General features: G+C 37.2%; 1 protein-coding gene across 4 annotated transcripts in view; it reads left to right on the top strand.

The window, feature by feature from the left end:
- The first annotated feature begins 5839 nt into the window (after window positions 1–5839).
- The window catches only part of ABLIM3 (actin binding LIM protein family member 3), a 142699-nt gene continuing 121652 nt past the window's right edge, over window positions 5840–26886 (top strand). For 3 of the 4 annotated variants that reach the window (XM_072400964.1, XM_072400963.1, XM_072400962.1), the window contains exon 1: window positions 5842–6380. In XM_072400964.1, the coding sequence (XP_072257065.1) occupies window positions 6368–6380 (13 nt within the window). In that variant the 5' untranslated portion in view covers window positions 5842–6367. Of the gene's footprint in view, window positions 6381–26886 lie in introns of all 4 variants that reach the window. The other variant, XM_072400965.1, reaches the window with a different exon arrangement.

Below are 26886 nucleotides of genomic sequence, written 5' to 3'. Positions count from 1 at the left end.
TGCATTTGTTCTGCATATACTGAATGCAATAGATGTTTAAGTTGAGTGATTGATAAGACATTACTGCACCAATAAAACCATGTTCTACTATACTTTTTTGTTTGTGTGTACGTACCATATTGTATTTCTCATTTGTATGATGAATAAATTTAACGTTTAATAAAAAGAGTTTATAAAAGGCAATGCATCATCTTTTATTGTCTATACACAATAAATAGTTGATAAGGCCCTACATAAAATTTGCAGCAAAAGAAATCTCTGGGAACACTTCTTACCACCCCTAGGCTAGCCCTGAATAGCTTTTAGACACCCAAGCTTGCATGTTTGTCATAAGCTTTATTTCTTGCAGCAAGGTAAGATCAGCAACAGTCATATTTATATAAGCTTCCACACAGGATAAGATACTAATGTGTATCTGAACCAAAAAACAAAAATATAATATAAAGCAGCTTACCAGTCCCTAGATATGGGTTACAGAATAACTTTTCCTACCTCCAAAACCTGGGGTGAGGGGGTGTTTAGTAGTACACATTTACTGATAATATTGCTTGAGGTACCATCACTGTGGACAGAATTCGATCTATATTATTCTTACCCAACTTCCATCTTCATATATTGGGAAATAAACTGATACAGCTGTATTAAGCCATACTTCAAGACCATGTAAGTCACCAATACATATTATATCTTATACAACATTATGTGAAGCCTTATGAGTTATAAACCTATATACTAATTTATTCATCATGTACTAGCATATAACTCTTGTCAATGATATTTACTAGCATTTTCATGCTAAATTGATCTAGCTACTATATAGTAATCTATTATTGCACTGTACCACGTATATTTAGTACCTATATATACATATTTATATGTTTATGGCTGTTATTTTACATTGTCAATATTTATATCTGTGAACTTAGAATTCTCATTTGCACTGATTGAACCAACTTGCTGAAACACCACTACCCCTGAAGAAGCCGTCTAAGGCGAAACGCGCCGGGTACAACAGTTATACACTGACATTTTATTTAACGCAAGTTACCATAATTTATGGCTATGTATATGCTTTACAGGATAGATGCTACATGTATAGTTCCCTAAAGGGCCTTAAACCTAAATTATTAAACACAAGAAGTTATCGTGGCCAAAAAACTACTATCTTGTTTCCTGTAATATATGAATATCATTTTTGAATACACTTTCTTTTGTTTGCCAAAAACCCTTCTCTCTTTCATTTGTTCGTTCATTGATACACAGAAATCAGGTTAAAATTCATGTTCCTCATCTGCTGGAGATAATTGTATGCTTTGACCGCTCAATATACACATTTGCGCAATTCATTCTAGACTGATGTAGTCTAAAACAGTATTATGTCACTTACAAAACATGTATTGGTTCATAAAACACCAAATAAAGCATGATCATTTACTAAAATATGTGTCTATATACTTTAATATAATTTGCATATGCTAACTGATCACTGTAATGCTGAATCTGTGTTTATTAGGGGTTTAGGAACGCTGATGTAGGATAAGAAGCGTGGTGGCTTATGGGTTATAGCACTCTGACCTTTGCAGCACTGGGTCCCAGGTTCAAATCTTAGCAAGGGCACTACAGCTAGTGACATGACTATGGACTTTGTAAAGCGCTGCATATTATGTCAATGTTCTAATAACTCTGTAGAAGAAGAATATTATACTGTGTATTTTAAACACTAGATGGAGCTCAAGAATTCTTCTGCTGTTCTATATGTACCTAAAATGTTTCTGTACTCAGATCAGGCTGTCATATTTTGTGTCTTTGAAGTATAACAGCACTTTTCAATATGGTGATAAATCTTAGAAAAATCAGTCACTTCTTCTATTTATTTGCTGTCAATCTTATGGCTTTATCTCTTTCCTTCTCTACTACAGCACGCTCTCATACTGTCTCATAATTTATTGCAGGTTGAGGTATTTTTTCAGCAGGCGCTGTGCAGATGTGGAAGTTAGTTCTAGCAACTCTGATGATTTAAATATACAAAATATAAAAAGCTATTAAAATTTATAGGAAATACACTGTAAACCCGGGGAATCAGTTTTTTTTTTCTTGTAGAGCATTTGGATCATGATTGCTGCACAGATGTGCATTAACGGAACTTTAGAAAAGAAAGGGGTGCACCCCCAAAACAAAATGTGTGTGCAATGCATGTCAACATGCTATACAACACATACTTAATAAAATTTGGCAATGGATTATCACAGCATTATTACTTTCAGGAATAGAGCCTTTTTTAAGGTACCTGTAAGGAGGAAAAGATAAGCTTCTAATTGCTCTGTAAAAAATCAGGAGGACTGCAGTGACAAATGAAACGACTGCTCTCTCTGTATATAATTTAGCCATGAAACTGCCCAAGCTGATGTCCTGTGAATTGGGGAAATAGTCTCCCAATACCAAGACAAAGACATGCAGGATAACTATAAAAGGAATCATTTCATTATATGGTGTGCCTCACAGTTAAAAGTTTTAGAGAGCCTAAGACTTTGTAGTGAAAGTCACACATTTTACCATATGTTACTGCAATGCAAGTTAAAGAAAGAACCACTGTTTTGCATGCTTTTCATTTTGAATGGCAACCCAATGTGCTGTTACACCTGAAGAGTAGTGCACTAACAGAAATAAAAATGTTTATTTTTTGTGCTTTAAGGTGAGCTGCCAGTCTTTTGAACACAATATATATATATATATATATATATATATATATATATTTATATATATATATATATATATATATATCTATATATACCCAGACTATTTCACTATTACCAAGTTCAAAGAATACTTGACAGCCATTAAAAAGCTTACCTTGTGGGAATTAAAGTGGACCGGTGATGATAAATTTGAAAGTTGCTTTTGATATCTGATCACGATATCATGTCACACCTTAAACAGCAACATACATTTCTTAATGCCTCACTTCAAAAATTTACTTAGCACCTTCTGCATGCCTTTTCAATTTCTGATCTCAGCTGCAGCTGATGGGGGCAATATCAGCACCATAAGATCTACAAAGTGTGTTAAAGCAAAGCAGAACCAGAAACCAGAAAAGGGAACCCTACACCCACAAGTGAGATGTGTCAAGCAGGGTCAGAGTGTAGGCCCACTTAAGGAACTTGCAGACTTTGTTTGTTTCAGTGGATTCATTTATTAGGAAAACCAGAATTAGTCTATTTCCATAGTCAGCAAACAAACAATGAAACCATGGCACTTAGGTGGTGGTGGGGGCACAACCTAGAGAAGAGGTGAGTATAGAAGCTTTTGTAAAAAAAAAAAAAAACTGCTAGGTAATCACATTTTTTCCCAAGCTGGGGTTGGGCTTGAATGTTAATGAATACCTGGACTTTTTCAAATGAAAAGTTACAGTAGATACTCATTAGTTATGATATTGTCTTTATAGCACCTCATTTGGTATTTATGCTGTTTTTTTTTGGTATTTAATTTATATTTGGTATTTATATTCTGTTTTCCAAAGCTAAGCTGTTAGTAACTAGTACACCGAGGAGTGGGCAGCAATCAGGAAAATCACATTTTAGTCTTGCAATAAACAGGACAACAATTGCCAGAAGCTATAATTTAGTGACCCTGCATTTGTAGCTTTGCAGTATTCCATGTTAAAAATAAATGTATTTCAGCATCAGCTTTTTTTCCTTGTCATTGGAGAATCTGACTGAAAGTCAATCAGACAGTCCCCTGACTAAGCATCACATATCCTTTCTTAAATATATGCAGTAAATTACCAAGATCGGTTTCTCTATCCAAAACTAAAAAAACTATAAACAAAAGTTGGACATTAAGTTTATGTAAACCCAATTAGTAAAATATCATATATGCAGGAGGGGAATGTGGAGCATATGAATGGGGCAGTATATGCAGGTAGGGAATAAAGAGCAAATGTGAATGGGGCAGGATATGTTGGAGGGGAATGTGGAGCATATGAAGGGGCAGTATATGTAGAAGAGGAGTGTGGAGGGTATGAAAGGGCAGTATGTGCAGGAGGGGATTTGGAGGATATAAAGGGGGAAGTATATGCAGGAGAGGAGTGTGGAAGGTATGAAGGGGGCAGACAGTGTGTGCAGGAGGGGTGTGTAGAGGGTATGAAGGGGGCAGAATGTTAAGGAGTGTGGAGGTTATCATGTGGATGGTGTAGAGGGTATCAAGATTATGACAATAGGCAGTTTGTACAGCAGAGGATTCTAAAAGTATAAGAGGGGGGTAATACAGAAGATAATTGTAAAATATATGACAGCAGGTATTGTGTGCAAGAAAAGAGTGTGGGTGAGAAATAAATAGTTATTCTTTTGTTTACAAATGGTGGCTACTGATCTACTTATTTCCAACAAATTGCTAAACAATATGGTAGAGAGAGAAGGAGAGAAAGGGAAAGGGAAAGAGAGAAATATAATTGTGCAAATATCAGCAATTATACATACATAAAGTAAGGACTGCTGTGTATTGCCCAAGGTCACTAGAGTAAATACATCTTTCAAATCTGTCATCAGGAATCTGATTTGTGGTTGTAGAACAACATAGGACATAAATGATAAATTAGGGTCAACTCTCTCTCTCCCAGTGCAGAACTCAAGTACATATGCTTCAAAAAAATATTTTTTGGTAAAAAAACCCAAGACCCTCTTCACATCTATGCATCTGTGATATTAACAGCATGGCCACTATCATCTCTATCCTTAACTGGATTTTCTGTTTCTTTTAAAACCAATCATCTTGGATTTCCGTATATCAAAACTTTAAAGCGTACCTAAACTCAGAAATTTCACTTTACATAAAAAGGTAGACAACCCTTTTATGTAAAGTAAAAATGTTGTTTGTTTTTTAAGTGCAACACCCTTTTATTTAAAAAAAAAAAAAAAAAAAAAAAGGGGGGGGTGCAGCACCGCTCCCTAATTCTCAATCAAAAATTAATGGGAGCGCAAAGCCTCCCGGGATACCTACGTCACGCATCCGCATCCCGAGAGGCTCCTGGATGCTCCAGGGTAAAAATTGCCTGTTTTCACCGTTTTTCAGTTTAACGTTAAACAAAAAAAGCCAAAATCCCATATAATACCCATCTGCAATTTTAGTAGGGGGGAGAATGGGAGAAGAAGAGGGTAAGGGAACTGAGATCTCCCAGCTTGTTTCTGTGCTCTCCATCGGTGGACACAAGCTGCTCTTGCAGCTCTGACTGCGCATTGTAATGTACAAGAATGAATGTTAATTGTAAAATATAATATATATATATATATACAAAGAGAAAGATAGTTATGTGTGTTGGTATTAATATTAATAATATTAACAAACTATATTTATATAACACCAACATATTATACAGCTCTGTACATAAATAGGGGTTGAAAATGACAGACAGATACAGACAGTGACACAGGAGGAGAGGACCCTGCCCAGAAGAGCTTACAATCTAAGACTGTTAAAAAAGACACACACACATATATATATATATATATATATATATATATATATATATATATTATTGGCAAAATCTAGATAGTAATATAGTGTTTTGTCAATATATATATACACATGCCAATTATTTGGTATATATGAAATGTTATTATATAAATTCATCTTTTCCTGCCTCTAAGAATAATTGCAATGTATCCCTGTATTCTTGCAGCTATTGTCAGCCTATACCCCCCATTAGAAAGCCCCTCCAGTGCTCTCCTTGAATTGAGCAGCGAATTAGCTCACTTTGATCGCGAGCCGCTGTTTGCTTTGATGAGCCGGGCGAGCATATGGCTTGGCACGATGCGATTCCACGGCTGAGCGGTAGGTGTCAGCACTGCATGTGAGAGGTGGCTGCCTCATCCTGTGCTCTCCGTCTCACGCTGCTCCCGTCCCGGAGGAGCCCTGCACACCATTGCACTGACTGCCTAGGCTGCAGACGGAGGATGCCAGGCAGAGGAAAGAGCAGTCAGGGCTAATAAGCGCTGTGTATGGACGTGCTCCCCCCTCTTGTCAGTACAGTCCACACCCCCGAGTGGTGACAGTGGTGAGCAAGGTGACAGGCGTGTTGTGGCTCTAGGCGTGTGCTCTTGGCATTCCTGACTACCTCTGTGTGTGTCTGTGGCATCCCTCCTGCACACACACACACCTTCCTATTGTTTCCTATTGTGTGACCTTTGCAGTGCATGTGGCTGCCTACCTGTCAGTGTGTAGGTAGGTGATCATGGCTTGTATGGACGCTCCAGGGACTGCTTGTATGTAAGTGGAGGAAGACACAAGCCTGGAACTGATCAGCAGCTGTCATAGAGCTCACACCGGCGAGGACTCACTTTTCATTGTACTGTCTGATGAGAAGACCAGCAACATGAGCACCAGCTGTAAGTACCCAGCCACCACACCGATCACTGTGTATTGGGTGTGATATGCTAGGGAAATGTGCTGCTATTGTGTGCTCATCTATAACTCATCATCATACACAAAGTCCATAGGACCATGATGTGCAAAGTACACCAACCTATACCAAGGGGTAATATTCACTCTGCTGGGGTCAGATCTGTAAACAGATCATTTTTGCTTGTTGGGGTTTATTGCACTTTGCACCTTTTGTGTTGTGTTATTGTATACGCCAAGAGTTGCTCTTTGTTCGTTCACAAATATGGTCCATGAGGCATGGTGCTACCACAAGCATTAGCTGTAGAGGTTGCCAATGGATGGGGTGAAAATAATAACCCAGTAGAGGAACACAGAACGGTAATCACTTGTCTGCCCTTGGGGTCCATATGCAAGAAATGGTGTGGCTTAGGGTAACTTGATGTCAAAAGGCTTTCATTGGTTCAAGTTTCACATCAGCCAACCTTTTAGCAAAATTTAAGCTGGACTGTAAAATCTCCATAAGCTAGAGTAAGCTTTCTCAACCTTTAAAACATGGGGGACCTTTAGGGAACCCTTATTATAATTACTATATTCAGGGCTCACAGTACATTAGTGTGGTGTACAGTGGGAAGAATATCACCCTTGCACAGTCATTGGCATCAGTGGTAACTGACCTGAGAGTCACAAACTGCTCATTTCTCAGCATCCTTTGAAGGAACCCTAGTTGAGAAACCCTGATCTAGAGGCTTTCTTATCCAGGCAGTAAGAACCTGCGTGCTATATGATGGTGAATGCATTGAACAATAGCAATCTGCCTGACTACATAAGGTGTTATCCAAGGACTTCATGACAAATCCCATGCTTAGTTTGGAAGTCATACACCAAAGCTTGGTATCACAAGCAGCCACTGATCTATCTAAGGGTGTAAAAAGCATTCCTTTACAGGCATTGTTTTACTTTCATCGTTTTCACTCATTAACTTGCATTTTGTTGTAGATTTGGTCTGACAACTTCACACGTTTTTTCATTCTGTTACTAGTATTCCTTGATCAGATTTTTTGTCTGGAACAAACAAAATAGCAAAGCCAGACTTAGTATTCAGAACTCTAGCACTCTTCCGGAACCAAACCTTGACCAGGTGGATCAATAGTGGAATAGGCGGCCAACGCATTTCACTGGACACATGGAATAATGACATCATGGCTGTATTCTCTCATTGTCCAACATGACTAATAGAGATTTACCTCCAAGGTTGTGAGCGTAAATTACAGCCAGGAGATGTAGAGGAAGGCTAATATGAGGAGACAGAAACTTGATGGGTGCTCAAAGCATTGATGTCATGAATCTAAAAACAAATGTAAAAAAGTAATGATCACTGGAAGGAATTTAAGCAAATTCCCTGTTGTAGTATGGATTTAGTCTACAGCTAGCTACAAATTGAGCACCTTTGTATAAATCCATGCAGTAGAATATGATCCCTTGATTTATTTCTAATGCAGATTGGCAATTTATAATGAACATCAACAAAGCACATTGTTTATGTGCTTTGTCTGTATTATGCATATGTATATGTCATACATTTATACATACATATATTGTTTTGCTGGCTTAGTTGTTTCAGTATTGTGTAACAAAATAATAATAATAATTTACACCAGGCGATGTGTGTTTTGTCACCATCACCAGTCAGACTGGTTAGATGTCCAAGTCTAACTTTATTGCATTGCTACATGCGGAGCAGTTTCATGTCACTGGAATGCAGAGGACAGGTCAATGTCACCACCTACATTGCTACCGTGTTTTATTGATTTTCATCAGGCTAAACAAAGAGCAAAGTTCAAAGCTAAATCAGTTTCAGTATAAATTTTAGACACTTTGTTTTTTTGGAACTGTTGGTTGTTTGGATGTACTCATTGGTTGGGTATTCTTGTTTACATGTAGGTTGGGAAAATCTTAATACCTCTTGGTAATTAATAGAGCAAGATGCCATATTCTATGGAATAAAATTGATCCTACTATATTATCTCTATAGTATTAACTATATTAGCTTTTACTTTATCAGTGTGGTTATTTTCCTCACTGCAGGGGGTTATAATTTTAAAACCTATACGCCATTATAGAATGAACATGACACAATCTAACATGTTACTTTGCATTGTGTGGACTTGTCTGTCTGTTTGTTTGTGAATTCAGAAATATTCTCCTCCTCCCACCCCCGATTATTGAATCTCATTAGCTTTGCGCTATAAATGCTCCAATAAATGACTTCTAATGCTTTGAGAAGCTCATATAGTTGTACACTGCATCATTAAAAGTGCTTTGTTATATCTGTGTGATAAATACAAAAATACCTGCCGAACCTGACCGAAATTCACAGATGACCTGTGCACTCTGCAGTCATATCTGAAACAGTGCTATCAGAAAGTATGTTAGGACTGCAGAACACCTCCCCTATGTTATGAAGCAGTAAGAAGAATACAAAAAATGCTAACCATATTCTGCAGTAGAATGGCAATGAATGGCTCTTAATCCATTTTAGTCAAAAACACTCAATGATTGGATGAAGCTGCTGTACACAACCTAACAAATGAGTGATAGTTTTAAAAAAAATTGATCCCTAGGATTGGTGTACAGGTCCTGTACAGTAGGCCTTTAGAATGTAATTAATAAAAGGGTTAAAACCCTTATATGCATTTACTGCTACCAAGGACTGCATTGGAGAGATTTATCCTCATTTCCTTTTTCATTGACAAAAGTTTATCCAGACAGGAACCAGAAGAAACATTTTGAAAAAGGAATACAACACTCTGACAGATCCATAAATGACTGATGGAGAACAACCGCTGTACCAGGCTATGGAGAAGGGTGCGGCTTGCTTGCTCTCCCTTCTCCATAGAACAGACACAGCACTTTGTGTACAGCACTCATTCATTTATCTGTCACTCTTTTGTCCCTGGAAAAGATCATGAAACTGTTTCCAACAACAAAATTTAAATGTATGTACACAGCCTAAGGGAGCCCCGGATAGTATTGAACCCAGCAGGGGTTCTAATTTTTCCCTACTCTGAAGCTAAAAAAAGTTTTGGCTGGATATACCCTTTAAGCTCTGTTGCAGTTGTTAGAAGGAGACTTGGAACGTGATAACCAGACGAATGTCTTTCAGGATCATATGTCTAAAATCTTCAGACATGCATACTTGAGAAAGAAGATGAAATGGAAGGATGTGCTTTGCTTCTAACAGAAGGCATGAGGACCAATACTCCTACAAAGTAAAATACCCAGCTTCTTATGGCAGCCAGATTCTATATACATAACTTTATCATACACCGCCATTACTTTTGAGATTTTATTGCAAAGAAAAAATCTTATCCATTTCCTTTTAGTTAGTTCTAAAAAAATTATAATATGTTTCTTCTGTGTACAAGAATGTGATTGCCTTGCCTGACCTGTTGCTTGATATTGATACCATGTGGCTACAATACACAGGGTGCTGACTGTGCAAAACTACTAATTGAAAATATACCAAGATTGCATCTTTGTTACATAATGGTAATATCCTTAATCTGCTAGTTTTTTCCTCTCAAGCTTGCATTAATTTAACATTTTTATGTTATTTCTAAAAGTAGTTTATGACCCATTGCATTGTCTACTTTGATTCAATTAGAAAAGCATTATGAAGCACAGTATGTTTAATTGTGTCTTTCATGGCACTAAATTCCTGGGTGGTGACAGCATGAAATGAATTACAGGGTTGTGCTCTATTGTCCCAGTTTCAGCAGTGTAGTTTGGCGCTCACAAGAATGTGTTATTGTCTTATGATTATCTGGATGACATAACTCTTTTCACTATCATTAAGAACTGAATAATCTATTCCTTGTAATAAATTATTAAATTCTTAAAGCTGAAAATTCAGTCTTATCTTTATCATTAGCTGGAAAAAGAACTGAGAAATTGGATTCCAATGGGTGACACAATATGCACATTAGGGCAAACTTACTCTAAGTTTATGTTCCAATTGGTCAGATACATTGATTCTGCCATCCAGCCTATTTCCTTGGTCACATTAAATGTCCATATTGAGACAGGCACTATTCTTTATATAGCGCAGACATATTACACAGCGCTGTACAAAGTCCATAGTCATGCCATTAACTATCCCTCAAAGGCTCACAATCAAATGTCTCTACCTTAGTTATAGGTAATATTACAGTCCAAGGACATTTTGGGGCAATCCAATTAACCTAACTGCATGTTTTTGAAATGTGGGAGGAAACCAGAGTACCTGGAGGAAACCCACACAAACACAGGAGAACCTGCAAACTCCATGCAGATGGAGCATATATATATTGAGCATGTTACTAAAGTAATCATTAGTAATAATGAGTGTATATTTGTCACAAAAAGGCAGCTGACAAATGTCTAAAGCAGGTGTGATATACAATGAGCAAGTGAGAGTGGTGCAAGGCTACAAGTGCTGTAGGAAACATTCCAGCAAACCTGAAATGGGTCTGGTCCAGGTTTTAAAACATTTGCTAACAAAGAGCAAATGACTTTTAAGAAATCCATTCCAGGTTTGCTAGATCACCCAGTGTCTAATCTCAAGCCTTGGAGAGCTTTAATAAATCAGCTCCAATGGTGAAGGTCTACTAAAAACTGCATTAAGTTGCAAAAAGGAATGGCCTGCCTAACCAAAATAAGCTTTACTATGCATTCGGCAATGCCCAGATGAACTGTATAGTGGGACCATGTTATAAAGTCTGTAGGCTGAATTATTAAATTCTTTTATTCAATTTAAATATTTACTAATGGTTGTGACCTATTTTTTTGTATCTAATAAATTAAAGGTATTATCATTACTGTTTTACAGCTCCTATTTTCTTTTTTTTTTTTTTAAATTGATAAACTGTGATGCTTCAGTATATAGTTCTTTTATGTGTAATGTAAATGTCCTTGTTAGTATCCTTGATTAGCTGTCCTTACAGTGAACAGTCAATAGACTGAGGGCTATTCTGCAGCCTAATGTAGTGTGTGTGTGACTACTTAGCTTTTATGACCAATAGAGCGTATGTTCTAGATACAAATGGATATTGTGACTTCCTTTTACACCTTACAACTACAGGTCAAAGACCCGTAGGTTCATCAGCCCTTGAATCAAACCTGTTAGGATAATTTGTTTTAAATTAGTCAATAACATGTAGCGTGTTTGTGTTTTTTTAAAGCCCCTCTTTGGGCTTTCTTGTCTTATTCATTCATGTACTCAAAGAAAAAGTAAGAAGAAAACTAAGAAAAATTATGTGGCCCTTCCTTGCTGACCTGAAATAGGCTTCTGTGAGTTACTGCATGTTATTTACCGTTACTTCTTGTTTTACTGACAGGAGTAGCCCAAAATTGTTTAATAAACTTATCTCCTGAGCCAAGTCCTTCATCATGTGTGTTTCACGTGCTGCCCCCTCCCAGACACTACAGCTCACAGTGGATTCTGCAACAGAAGGAGTGCAGTCAATCCATAAGGCAGTGGGTAGGACTAAGTGTGGCCAAATGATAATTGACAATCTACAGGGTTGTGAATTAGCAGTGGCACTCCCTGCAATATGATTCTAACCGGTTGTAAAGCAAACAGATACAGCCCACATAGAGTGGCAACTGTTCGTAATTTAAAAGCAGTGCAACATTGTTGCCATCCCATTACAAGAAGCTGCAGAAGGTTGATTTCAATGGTGGGACTTTGCAGGGCCTGAGAGAAAACTGTAAGTGTAGGTGAATTTACAATTAATTTTATATCACCCATTGTATTTAATAGGAGGCCATAGTTCCTGAAATCATAATACATGCGATGCCTTGCTTACAATCAACAAACGCAATTAGTAAAAGATAGCATGAAAATGTTAGTCAAGGAACATGTTGCTTTAAATGTAGATCATGGAAGTGTCACGACTATAGACTTTGTACAGCGATACGTAATATGATGGCGCTATATAAATACTGTGTAATATTATTAATAATATAAAATGGAAGTATGCAATATACTATTTTTCTTATGAAACAGCCCCCCCATCTATCTGCAGCTCCAAACAACTAATTTGTGTTCATACCCTGAAGGCCCTATGTACCTAAGAGATTTCATGTTTTTACCTCCCCACCTGCCTATATTCTAAAAAATGTAACTTATGAGAAATATAATAAAAAAAAAACAAAAAAAACAATACTATAAAACCTGCAGTGAATGATATGCAGATGTTCCTCTTACGGCTGTATGCAGGCATAGTAAAAAGAGGCATAGTAAAAAGAGGAGATATTTTTCGGTTTGCAGAAAGTCTCTGCAACAGATTCTGAGATTGCCACAAGGCTGTTATTGCTATTGATGGTTATTATGCTTGCTTCCCTACAGAAGTCTTGTCATGTATAGCCAGTATTAGACAGGTTTGACAGTGCAAATGTGAAAAGGAATAAATGTAACCATAATGATACAGTGTGTTCAGAAATCATTGCCTCAATTAAAATAAGGCGATTTTCAGGCAGATCTAAGAAAAACACCATTTAATACAGTTGTGCTTTCCTCTGGGCACAATAAAACATTACCAATTGCAGTTATGTATGTTTTTAAAATCATTACATCCTATATAAATGCAACCTGTATAAGCACCAGAGTTTGTCTTTGTATCAACCTCCTGAGACCTCCAGGCACCGGCGTGGTGTGGTGCATCCATATCTATATCAGGGCACATGCCAGTAGAAGAAGAGAGCAGATGATCTTATCAGTGTGCTACTGCTGCTCCTTTACTGTCCAGTCATAGACTTAAGTGACCAAGCTGTATTTGTTTACCTGTAGTGGGTGAAAGTCAGGTCACTTTGACTGATAGCGCTTTATAAATCCAACAACCAGATGCTCTGAAAACAATTTTTTAAATAGTAAAACACCTGTAGTTCTGTTTGTGTGTATCCATGTACATCACTTATGTGTTTAGCTGGTTGCCTGAAATTACCTTAAAAATTAGATGTATATAGGCTAAGTCAGTCAGGCCCTTTAAAGGTTTGTATTACAGTTCTGTTTTAGGGCACTGGGAGCTGGAGTGAATGCTGTTGGGCTGCTTACTGGAAGCAAAATATGCAAAAGCTGTGTAAAAATTCTCTTTCATAGCGATAGTAAGCAGGAAGATGACACAGAAACATAAGTGTGTGCTAAATCCCTCACATTTTAGATTGTAAGCTCCTCTGGGCAGGGTCCTTTCCTCCTCTTGTGTCAGTGTTTGTATCTGTCTGTCATTTGCAACCCCAATTTAATGTTTTATAAATACAGTGTATTAATAATAACAAAAATAATAATAAAAGGTAATGGTATTAATGGGTTTGTGATACAGTATTATTGTGTCAATATAATCACTGCACAGGGTTGCATATTGTTGGCAGGTAAACCAGGAACATGTATTTCTGATGTATATTTCATTTAGCTGTCTGACTAGGTTCAGCCTAATGAAGAACTCCACAAAAGAGGGTTTATACATAAAATGCCCCTTAAAAATACCTATGGGGTCCCACTTGGTGAGTAAATATCACCGGACGGTCAAGGAGCAGAAACTTCCTGTTTACAGGTTGCCAAAAAAATCACGTCGTAGAATTGCTTGGGTACCTGAATTCATTATTTCAGGAGAGAATTAATTATTCTCAATGTCTCATTTGCAGCATATTGACAATTTAGGCAGAGTGTGTAGAATATTATGTTGGTAAATCTGGAGTTCTTCCTCTATTGTTTAGAATTACATAGCCAAGTAAGATTCACAGTTGAAAGAGCTGGTTTCATGGATATCAAATACCATTTGCCAGGTTGTGACCAATATTGCAGGTTTGTCTGTCTAGTACGTGTCTACTGACTTGATGTGTAAAAGACTTTGTAGAGCAGAAGATGAATATGAACAGACATGTTTTTGAGGGTGCACATGACAAGATGGAATCCTTGGTATGTTATTGTGATGGATTTGTTGTTGTATGCAGATTTGGATATGGGTAATTATATAGCAGGGTCTTGGTATAAGGGCCGATTCTATCCGTTCCTTGTCTAGTAATAGTTTAAAAATGGTTGTAAGAATCCCTTACGTGAGCCATCCTTTGCAGTGTGCCAACAACCTAAAGATAATATAATAGGAGACAACTATATATACTGTATGTATTGATACAGGTATTCTAGTATTTCTGCATTCTTTGTGTTGCTAGATCTAAGATGTAACACATAGGTGTAAAATACACCATGCAGGTCTGGTAAGAAACACATAAATGGGGTCTCCGAAGAAATAGAACATTTGTGCTCTCGGAAAATGACATTTGGAAAACAGAAAATGCATAGCATCTCTGCATGAACAGATCTAAACATTTGCTTTTATATTTGTATGTATATTTTAGTAAACAGGCCATCTATCCAACTGCAGAAAAGATAGCAGGAGCAGATGGTTTGTCCTTGTCCCTGTACGCTCAGCAGCTAGACTTTGGTCTGTATCCATACACTGACAGCCTTTCGTTGCTCCTGACCTCTAGGTCTTGTCACAGAATCTCCCTTCTCATTGAATCTCAGCTGCTTTGACGACACTGGCAGCTCCAGGCTTAGTGCCCAAATGAAAATATCTGCATAAGCTAATTCCGAAGTCACTGAAGCTAACTACAGTTGTGTGCCCCCCCCCCCCCCTCCTGTGTGCTTGGTGATCTGCCCAGTCTCACCCTTGGAAGATTCTAATAGTTTATAAATAGTCACCCATGAGATGTATATCAGGAGCTGAGCCACATGATGTAATATCTTACACTACACTGCCCTTAAATGCCCCACAGATGTGACCTATGGGCTGTGCCAACAAGTAGATTTGTCTACTACATTTTGTACAAAACTATGTTTGCATGATTGCATTCAAACAAAGTGTATACATATATAATACACAAAGTTTTTATTTAATACATACAATATCACTGAGGAAAATGTAAAAAGTAAAAGTAGTTACTAAGCAATTCATACTGTTATGTGATATCATACAGTCACTCTGAAAAAACTGAAATACACAAGCTAACATAAGGCTCTGGAGCTGAAAACTCTCCAAAAACTTTTGCAGATTTTAGCAGGGATGTTTAGGAAAATATTTATCCATATGTTTTATCTGGACAAAGATATTGCGAGGCCTGGTCAGTACCAGTATTCCCCGGACACCATTCCCCCAATATAACACCGCAGTCTTCACCTATAGCAGCCCCCACTCGGCCCAGCACTCGGTTGCCCCCAGGTGCGCAAGAGATGGTGTGTGGAGATAGGCCGGCAGCTGACCAGGAGCCCACAAATACAGAGTACAGAATTATCAGGAAATCTGAAAAAAAGCCGAAGTCAAAACACAGTTCCTTGTACCTCATAGTCACCAAGTGAGGTACAAGGAAAAGGGCACAAACACTCGGGGTCACAAGCAAAAGTCTGTCCAGGAAAGTTCAAACAGAATATCAGGAACAGGCACAGGTCAGTAACAGAGAAACACTCAAAATCCTCCAGCACAGGTAAGCCCAGCAGACGCTATAACAGGCACAGATGACTGGAAGCAGAGAGGCTATAAAGCCCCAGCATTTTATGACAGCATGGGATACAAGGAACCGCTCTGCTAATCAACTTCACACAGCTCGATTCCATTCAGCTGTGCAACCTCAGTGCAGAGATTTAATAATAATAATAAATTCTGAGGGAAAAAACCCCAGCTCCAGGGAAACAGGAGTGCTGCAACCTTCAGAGCACTAATCCTGAAACCCCGGTGCTTCCGCGAGCGCAGCCACCAGAGGGAATAGGATTGCGTGTGCCCTCTTGCGGTGGGGTATCGCCTGGGATCTTAGGCCCAAAAAGCGCCTCCTAAAAGATATAAATGGAGGTTACATAATACCAGTGTGAATAATGGTCTGCTTCCAACAACAACCAGTTATCACTTTATATCAATATAACTTAGGTTAAATATAAAGAATCTGGGTCAGTGAGAGTTACTAAATACTGATGTTCCCTGTCCAATTAGCAAGCTGACTTTAGAAGGATCCAGATTCCCAACTATAATACTTACACCCAGTAATCACTTACACTTTGCTTGTGATCTCTTACACCTCATTAGGATTCCCCGTAAAGATCTACCTTTTTACACTTATGTTGTTCTGCATAGACCCATGATAACATTGCATGGTTCTGCTCCAGGACAAATCAAAAGCTTTCCTGAGACTACCCTTAACTTACAATTAGGCCACTACCCAGACCCCCCCCCCTTCACTGTCACAAAATATCTGTGTATAATCCTACTAGTTTATACCTAGCAGTGTGCAGAATGCAATATTTTTGTGTTTGTTTTGGGAGGGAAATTGTTGATGGATTTGCCTTAACTTTTGCAGCTCCAGTGGGTTTACTTTTCAATTTCTAGACAGAACTAGAATTACCTTGAAAACCGACAGTATAAAACTTTTTTTTTTCTTCAACTCTCTCCTTCTGGTTTTGCATCAAATGGTTTAATTGTCCATTTCAAAAACAAAAAAAAGTCTTTGTATGCATTTAAGGATTTCATCTTGTTCTTAGCACAACAGCTCATTAGGGTAAACTACCCAACATTAGACATTTGCCGATCGAGATATCTGCAGAGCATCTGATTTTAAGGCCAATAGATGTTGTTGCTATGATGTTGTGCATCTAAGCACACAATGTAGTTTGTAGGAAGAAGTGGATGTAATTATAGGATTTTAGGGGCTATTTAACGTGACCTTCAGCACATAGCAATGCAGTCTTTACTAAAGAAAACAACATGGCATTAAACAAAGGTTAACATCACATTTTACTTTTCCTCTCAATGCTAGAGATTAGGTGAGGATATACAAAACACATGCATTTAAATTACACTTTTATATAAACAATTTAACAACAGGTATTACTGTGGTTGTGCATTCAATTGTTTCTCCACAGTTAATGAGAAATATAGTGCAAGAAAACTTGATTTTGTACTACAGTGTTCAAGCCTCTACCATGCTGAAAGAAAATGAATTGACCAAATCTGAAAGTAGGGTTTATAATTAGATCAGTAACATTAGGGCTTTCAATTTGTTTCCTGAAAGGCTGAAAAATGGAAATCTTAAAGGGTGCCTGAAGCTTCCAAATAGAATGAACTGCTGATAATACACTTTTTATTATTTTTTACTTACACATTTACTTTTGTTATGTAAGAAAAAGAAGCTAGTAAATATCCGCCCACTGCCAATAACTTGCCAGCCAAGTAAATATATACCAACATTTATTCTGTTTTATTATCTGTCAGAGTTATCCTTGACTATTTAGTTTTTAACCAGAAGTGCAACCAACTTTTGGGAGCTAGCGATTACACAGCACAGCATTAAAAACCCAGATTCCACAGCTTTCTGAGGTGTGAAAGAGTAATGCATTATAGCTCATAGAAATGACAACTGTGCTGAAATGCAAAAATAAGTTCAAACTTACCCATTTTATAATTTTTGGAAAGCTAAGACACTCATCTCATGTCTTTCAGATTAGCATAGCTGTTTGTTGTGTGGAGAAATGAGGAACAGATTGGTGTAAAGCCTTCTCCAATTCATGAGGTGTATGGACATCTTCCCCTATGGCTCCCCTATGTAGGTTGAACACGAAGACAAAAACACTATGTAGTTATATTACTCCTATAACAGTTGGGCTTTTATTTTTCCCTGAACAATATAGTCAGGGGTGGATTTGGGAAGTACAGGGCCCTAGGCAAGTTAGCAGATTTCCCTCACTACACCTTCCCTTTATCTGGCAAATATACATGTTGCACAGGAAACCACCCTTTATTGGTATGGCTGACCACATCAGACACCAACTGCTATAGCCAGGTTTAGGGCTGATGCACACAGGCTGATTTTTCTCTGCTGATCTGACAAAATAGATCTAAGGTGAATCCGAAGACAATTCATCAGTCGAACGATAAGTCAGATTGGAAGTCTGATTTCTGGGTCTTCAAATGGACTTGGATAAATAGGATGTGTCGATGAATATTAGGTTAAAGTTCACTGTTCATGTGTGTTTAAGTGTGTGGGAAAATCCAGACAAGATCTCCTGTCTATCTTGTGGTCCACCAGATTGGAAAGGGCAGACTATCATACACAAGTGTGCTTTGTTTTTGGACCTCTAATCAACCAATTCAGTTAAATAGTCCAGTTGGCTAACCACAATATTGGAATCAGGCCTGCTCATGTGTACTGGGTCTTACAGGTAAAACATGAAAACTATCTTCCTAGTTTTTACCTTTTTTTTCTTTGCACAAACTGCTGGGTATCCCCCAGATGGACTCCACTCACTGTAGTTGAACACAACTGTACAAACCATCTAGCCCATCTTCAATTCTATTGTTGGTATATTTGTCCCAGATTCAATTTTTGTTTATCTGTGCATAGGGCAAACAAAAACCCAGGCATTTAAACTGAGCAGAATTATAAGATTTCAAGATCTAAATTACTGTTACTGAATACATAGCAATTTTTGTAATGATACAGTGGGGATGGCCTTAACCAAAATTACTACATGCAGTCTTAAATGGTAATCATAACCCCTCTTCTTTGTGGTGACTTAGAACTAGAACATTCAGATTTTCAATGAAAACAAAATTCACATTGTAATAGTTATTCCTGGTACAGGAAGTAAAAAATGGTCTGTTCTGGTGAGTTCAGAAGAATATCAAAGTGCTTCAGTTTGTCAACCAATTTACCAGTCAAAGAAGAAACTCTGATCTCTTGATTGACCATTTCATTTAACTTATTCCTATAAAGAACACAATGGATGAATGGATCAAGCACAACCCAGCTAAAGTTGAAACAAACCTTTCTTTACTGCTTTTTATCTTATTTTATCTTTATTTTATTTATTTATTTTGCATCTTGGTGCTCCTAATTTCCTTTATTGCAAGATTACCAGATGTTATTTTAATGGAATTTATGCAACATTTTAAGCAACAAATAAGAGTTTAGGGATTGGATTTATGTATACTTTAAAGTATTTTTGTGATTTTTTTGATTTATTATTCACAGTTAGGGAACCAAGTTTCTAAAACCATTCATTCACAAAAGCAAAACCCAAATTGTATTTTCCTTCTTATGTACATAATGCTAAATTTTACCTTTATTTAATGTTTTTTTTACTTTTTTTTCAATGTTTACTAAAGGTAAAGGTGTCTTCCAAAGATTACTTGTAAGCAAAAGTCAATTCGCAAAGTCATTTATTATGAAGGATTTTACTATCCTCTAGCTAAAGTATGGTGGGGAGTACAGAGGAGACATTTCAGGTAGAGATAAAATAATGACTCATGAGATAAAATACAAGTTGACAGAAAAAAGAATAGGTAAATGTGTATAAAAACAGTCATTCCACATAAGAGATATCCATGAGTTTTATTAGTAATGCTAACAGCCCTCAGTGATTGGTCTGGGTACCTACTGTGTGCTTATATGAAATGAAGCAATTATTGGTGTTTACCAGGCATCATCGGAAATAGGACATTGACTGATCTATCTGTGCTTGTGTGGGCTGTGACACTGACTGATCAATCTATTCTCATGTGGGATGAGGCCGTAATTAATCCTTATATGCTAATGTGAGCTGAGGGATTCATTGATCTAAAGTTGCTTGTTGGTAATTAGACTTATTTGTTAGGAGGTAATCTTGACTGAAAGGACGATTTGTGAATTATGCCTTTTTAATCAGTGTGCTTGGCTAGGACATATAATCGCTATCATATGGAATATTGCAGTACACAGTTCTTTACTGGTAAAGCCAGCCTTTTACACTAATACAAAGACAAGAGACAAACATGCAGTGAATTTTACTGTTTTGAAACTAAAGGAGAATCATACCTCAGTCTATTTTCTGCTTACTATTCATAGACATTTTCCCACAATGGACAACTATCAAGTAGAGCTCTTAGGGTACTCATTCCTCAACCATCAATATCTACCATCTTCACATCTAACTCGACTGACATCCACACACACATAGAAATGTTTATTTCCTTTCCTATGCACACAGTGAGAACAATTGCAAAATGATCACAGAAACAGATTGCTGTGATTTCAGATCTTTTAAAATTCTGATAAACCTTTATGTGTTAGTTTTACTTCGATTGAGAAGTAGGTAGACCTACTTGTCCTGAAAACAAACTGTTAGTGCAAATTAGAAGAAAAATATATCACAGACAGTACTTAACTCTGATGACATACTGACAAGTCACTTTGTAGACACTGATGTTGGTGAGGGCTCATCATTGATCTGAGGGTAACTTCTGCATATCTTATATCATATCATATAAGTTGCTGCAATCAGATCCTGACAAGACCTGGTGTGCTTGTTTTTCCAAAGTCACTGGTACAGACCCACTGTCACTACAAGAAGTTTTTATTATGAACATTTCATCATATTATCATCACATGTGGCAGTTATGTAATAACTTTGTGTAATTTCCAAACAGCCTTGTGTTTTTAATTGTTTTACATTTTTTATAGTTTTAGTGTGCAAAGAATCTCCAGTCATGTGCAAACATGATTTTCGTTCACAGATGGTTGAAGTCAGCAAAGCAGGCAAAACCTGGAGAAGGCAGAAAAGAGAAAAAATTAACAAACTGGGCAAATGGTTGAATGGGCAAAGTGTAAATGGTAGATAAAGTGGAAAGATTGTGAAGTGGACAGAAGTGACTGACAGAATGGGCCTGATTTATTAAAGCTCTCCATGTCTGGAGAAGATACACTTTCATCAGTGAAGTTGGGTGATCCAGCAAACTTGGAATGGATCTAGTCCAGGATTGAAAACATTTACTTGCAAATGACTTAAGAAAGCCATTTAAGGTTTGCTGGATCACCCAGCTTCACTGATGAAAGTGTATCTTCTCTAGCCTTGGAAAACTTTAATAAATCAGGCCCAATGGGTAAAAGAAACAGTGAGAGGAGACTTGAACAGATAGTTTAAGAATCCAATAGAAGTGGATAGAAGGTGAAATGGACAGAGAAAGATTGGACTGGAAAAAGAGGTTTATGGCAGGATGTAGTTTGTGATGGGATTGGTAGAAAAATTTAGCAAAGGGAAATGTTTCACTGCACAGGAATTTTCTCTTAGCTTGATCAATGAGCTAAATCACTTCTGGCTTAAGCAAACAAATTTGGGCAACCTATTAATGGTGAGTCTTCACCACATTTAGAAAACTATGAAACTTTTCTTACAGAGTTATAGTTCTCTTTTCTAATCAAGCAGTCTAAACCATTTTAGTAAACGAAAGTGTCACAGTAGGAAAGGCTTAATCTTGGCAGAGAGAGTTGCCTTTTTTTCTATTTATTCATTATTTTATATAGGCTTCTTATGTTTTTGCTCACATGCATTTCTGCTTGAGGTTTTTCCTGCCATTATTCGAGTGTGAATTGTGGCAGTAAAGGTAAACTAAAATTTTACACTGTGGCTTTTTATAGCATTTTTATGTGCATTAAATCAATATGAAATTTTTGTAGAAGTTTAATTTAGTCACATAAGCAATATTTTCCATTTTTATATGAGCCATGAATCACCTGAGCTTAGAATGTAGGGCCAAGCTTGTTGGTCCATAGCAACATAGATTTTATGTTTTTAATGGTTTCATCCATTTCTGTAACAATGGTTTTTAAGCTCACATTTTGGAGAAAGAGAGAGCATATTTGAAACAGCTGAATATGTAGGTTCCATTCATTGGGAAAAAAATGGTCACATAATTAGGACCCTGTCACTAACCCTGAAAAAAAAAGAAAAAACAAATATTTTTTTATGCTTATTTGTAGAATCTTTACTTTCATAAACAAAGTTATTACTACGTATATGTATTTGAACTTGCTAAGAAACCAACACTTGGTAGTTCCTTAATACAACCCCTTCCCTTCTTGCTCATCACAGCCCTCCACTCTTCTAGGAGAGTCCTATTACTTTGTCCATTTGCCAAGCTTTTATGTCCTTCTTTATACCTCCATACGTAACTTTTATAAAGCTGTGGGGAAGAAGCAAGGAAAAGAAGTGAAGGGAGAAAAACAAGGGAGAAAATACCAGTGCCAGTTTAGTGACTGTTCGTATGAGGCTTCTGGCTCATCCAGGATGGTGGCCTCCAGAAGCAGTTAGTCTTTTGCAGGTAAATATTATGCCTAAAATACCTTAAATGTGTAGATAATCTTTCAGAAATATTGTAGTTGAAATTAATGCTCTGGCAAGTGTCCTTTTAATAACCTTCTCATGACTGAAGCAGCAATTTCATATGTTCTAGTTTTTTATACCTAATTTAATTAGGGTACATTTTCATTAATGAATAGTTCTGAATAAAAACCTTTATCAAAATATGACCTCAACAACACATGTTTCTTTATATGACGATTTATATTTTATATGACGATTTTTATATTTATTATATTTATATAATAATACATTCTAAAGCATTTAATGAAAACAAAATAGTGAATAATAATGTTAAAAGTAAAAGTTTAGAGTATGTTCTTTATCATCTTGGATGGCTCTTTCTATCTAAGAAAACATTTCTAAAGAGCCTGGATTAGCTGTTTTTAATGCAGTTTTGTCTCACAACTAGAGGATTGTGGGCCCTGTAACAAGGATCAATGGAGGCAGACCCTAACAGTGACATTGCATTGGGACATTTTACCCTTTGTCAGATTAGATCTAGTTGAATCTAGTTGGGTTGTAGTTCAGCTTCCAAAACAGTGTTCCTTGACAGTGTTTTTAACATGGGGTGCAAATTGCTCATTGCTCAAGAAACTTAGCAACCTCTAGAGGAACCCTGGTTGTTCTTGTTAGGTCTAAGAGTGGTAGAAATGTCTACCACCAAGCAAAACTTAGAACAAAGTTTTAAGTAGATTTACTTTAAGCTGTTTAAAGTTTTCTAATTTACAGAATGTATGTCACAGCAAAAAGACAAGAAACACATGAACAATACAATAAGACACGCAGTCCTTCTCAGTGGTACAAAAATGGGGAAAATCTTTAAGTCGTATACAAACTAACTATTGAAGTGAAATCTTGCAGAGGTTCTTTTCATTCTATTTACCCAAAATATAAAACAAAATTTTGGCTTTAGATAAACCCTAAGCCATATCTTGGATTTATCCATTCTCAATAAATTGTGCCCAGTCTTACAAATTTTACTCCAAGAGAGACCACAATTGCCACCCATGCAAGGTTGTATAAGGTACCAGGGAAATCAAACAGTAGTTATAGTTTTCAAGAGGGTAAACATATTCCATAGATATGGAAGGCTACCTTCTTAACCAGATGTTCCATAAAGTAGCTAAAGACAAATCTGTCCTGAGTAGGGCAATAAATACTACAAATATTGTTTAAAAAACTTTCAAGCTTGCCAATAAGGTACACCTAAATTTGACCTACATTTGATAAAGCAATTTTAGACAAATTTCAGGAGGATTCCTCTTAAATATGGGGTGTTGTATAACAACATGCATCTTAAAAAAATTTTTTTAGCAGGGTTACTCACTATAGGCTTTTGGTAGTCCTGTTATGTTTGGAGCTCTGGCACAAAAACCTTCTTAACCGGTTGTAGTCGAAAGAGTATAGCAGCAGATGGGAGAAACCATTTATACTACCACTACTACTAACTACCGTGAAAGGGGGAATCTCAAATAGGGCCCTTAAGACCTTTTTAAACCAATAGATTAAATACATTTTTGCAGCCAGATAAAAATGTAATAGACTTTAGTTCTGGATGAACCTTCTGTTGTAAGAAATAACCTGTAAATACCTGTAATGAAAGAATACTATTAGAAGAACTGTATTGAAGATAGCTATGCTGTGCATCCTTATTGACTTGAAGAACTAGAATGAGAAAAGTGACAGTTCAGAGATATACGACAGGCGGTTCAACATGTAAGGGCTGTTTGGTGGTATGTTTCCAGACCAACTTGCTCTTAGAGCATGTGGAATTGTGACAGTCAGATAGTTTGTAACATAAAACAAAGCAAGGCATTCTTCCTAAAACTGTGAAACAAAAGAGCTTATGTGACCAACAGACAACGTTATCTTTTGCATCTATCTGCTGAGGCAGGTGGGATTTCTTCCCCCATAGGATACTCGCTGAAACATGTTTCATTCCACAGCTGCTACCTGTCATTTGCTTTTACAAGGAAAAAGATGCAGTTTTCTGATTGTTTGCCAACACGAACAAATTTAGGGAATACAGCTACTAAAGAATTTGATAATTAATGTTTGCAAAACTAGCCCACTACAAAACTTTAAATGCTGTGTTGCTTTTTATTTGAGCTTTCTATAAATATTTTTATGGATATTTTTTTACTATTGGGGTTCATTTACTAAGCTTCGCGTGAATACAAAAGTATTATTGCAACACATTACACAGGTCAACTGTGTTAATGAAATCCTTGTTAAACTCCACCATGCTTAATGCTTGCCTCCACAACAACTTCTACTCATGTAGCTGTAAGAGTACTACTCAACCTGTGATAGTTATTGCATGTCTGGTTTACCTATGCAGCTTTGGGTGGCATTCTTTACAGATGTATCTTTATATTTACTTTTGACTTGAAAACACAGTTACAAAATGCCTATGGTGGTGTTCTAGCATATTATTTCAAATGTTTTTGGTGGATTTAAGGCTTCTAGATCTATCTCCAATGTATCTGTGTAAGTTTGGGTATGCAGACTTTTTTCCTCTTGTAGGCTAGGTTTGGATCTTACACAAGGCCTTTGCTCCATCAGCTCACTTCTTCCATTCACTCCTTTGTCACTCAGTTTACCGATGAAATCAATGGAAACTTACCGTAACTATAGGCTGCTATGAAGGTGGTTTAATTTATTTTGCTTTGTTCTCCAAAGGCAAAGGGCACATTTACTTTCAAGCAAAGTCCTAGTCTAAACATTTTCCATTTTTTTTTAGTATTGTACTAAGAAAGTAGAAAATCCCCTCACTGTGACATCAGGGCAAGAAATCAAGGTATTAGTGAGTGACCTCACTCTAAGCATTAGACTTAGTGCCAATGCCAGGTAAAGAGGATCCTGGATCATTTCCTGAAAGGACACTGTAGAAAATGTATGTATATTTGCAAAAACATTTTTTAAATTGTGGGGGAAATAGAGTCCTGGAGGAAGGGATGCTCTGGTGATCCTCAATGATTTAGGATGATTTAGGACAGTGAGTGTCAGGAAGTTCAACAAGTGCAAATGAAAAAGAATGTATTCACATTAACATTCCAACCTTACTTGTCTGCGGGATTTCAGCATAGAAACCTATTCTCTTGTAATCATTTACCATCTTGCCATTATTAATATCATTAAACAGGATTTATATAGCGCCAACATATTACGCAGCGCTGTACATTAAATAGGGATTGCAAATGACAGACTAATACAGACAGTGATACAGGAGGAGAGAACCCTGTCCCGAAGACCTTACAATCTAGTAGGTGGGGGAATTTTACACACAATAGGATGGGAGATATGTAGTGGTGGGAAGTAGTGGTGGTCAAGAGAATCTTGTTCTGCATTTGACTACCTTGTGTATCAAACTCCCTCTCCCTATTCTTTCCATCCAGTCTAATCTGCACAAGTCTGATTATATCATGTTCCCAAAATACTTCTAAAAGGTCTAGATAACTTGTGGCCAGGGCTGGGAATCTCATGTATTGTAATGTGTTTTGGTATGATTTTACCACTTATGGAACTGTATATTGCATACTTCTAGATTTCAGGTCCACGTCAATAGCACTTTGAGGTTTTGGATCTTTTCCAGCCCCAACTAGCTCTACCCAAGATACTCGGAGTGCAACCCAGTTACCTGCCTCAAAGGGTATAAGTTATTACATTCTCACTTACTCTGCTTACACAGGTGCAATTTTGGCGCGAGTGGCACCCCACTATTCTCTCCTCCTTTGACTTGTATAGCAGTCGTTCTCCATTGGTTGTTCATGGATCCATGTCAGATTCTCGCCCGAGATGAGCACGACTCATATTCAGACGAGTATCCTCTGACGTGTGCATAACCTTTGATATTGATAGTGGCTGAAAGAAGTGATGCCCCCAGCAATCAGAATCTTCTTTTCTTGTTTTTAGGTCTGATTTGACAATAGGACCAAGTATTTTATTGCTAGCCGCAAAGCACTAATGAATACAGGAACCACGAAAACACGCTGTCCCTTTAAACATATTTTGTTTTAATCTCTAACTGGAATAAAATATTGTTATGTTTTACACGCTCTGATGATGCCCTTTACCAGTGCCCTTTTTCTGTGTATGCAGATTTTAGCCACCCACGAATGACAGGGTACATCCTCCCATAATAACAGGGCCACTTGTAATGACAAAATGGTTCAGTGAGATAGATCCTTCCTCCGCACTTTGCCCTTTAAGCACAAAACATATTGTTATCTTTTCTGCCTAAAGAAGATAGGAGGGCAGCTTGCCACATTTATAAATAGTGCCTAGCAGATAATTAGTCAGATGGTCTGGGT

This window comes from Pyxicephalus adspersus, chromosome 2 (genome assembly GCF_032062135.1).
Source record: "Pyxicephalus adspersus chromosome 2, UCB_Pads_2.0, whole genome shotgun sequence".
Taxonomy (NCBI): Eukaryota; Metazoa; Chordata; class Amphibia; order Anura; family Pyxicephalidae; genus Pyxicephalus; species Pyxicephalus adspersus.
This window is presented reverse-complemented; position numbering and strand designations above follow the sequence as displayed.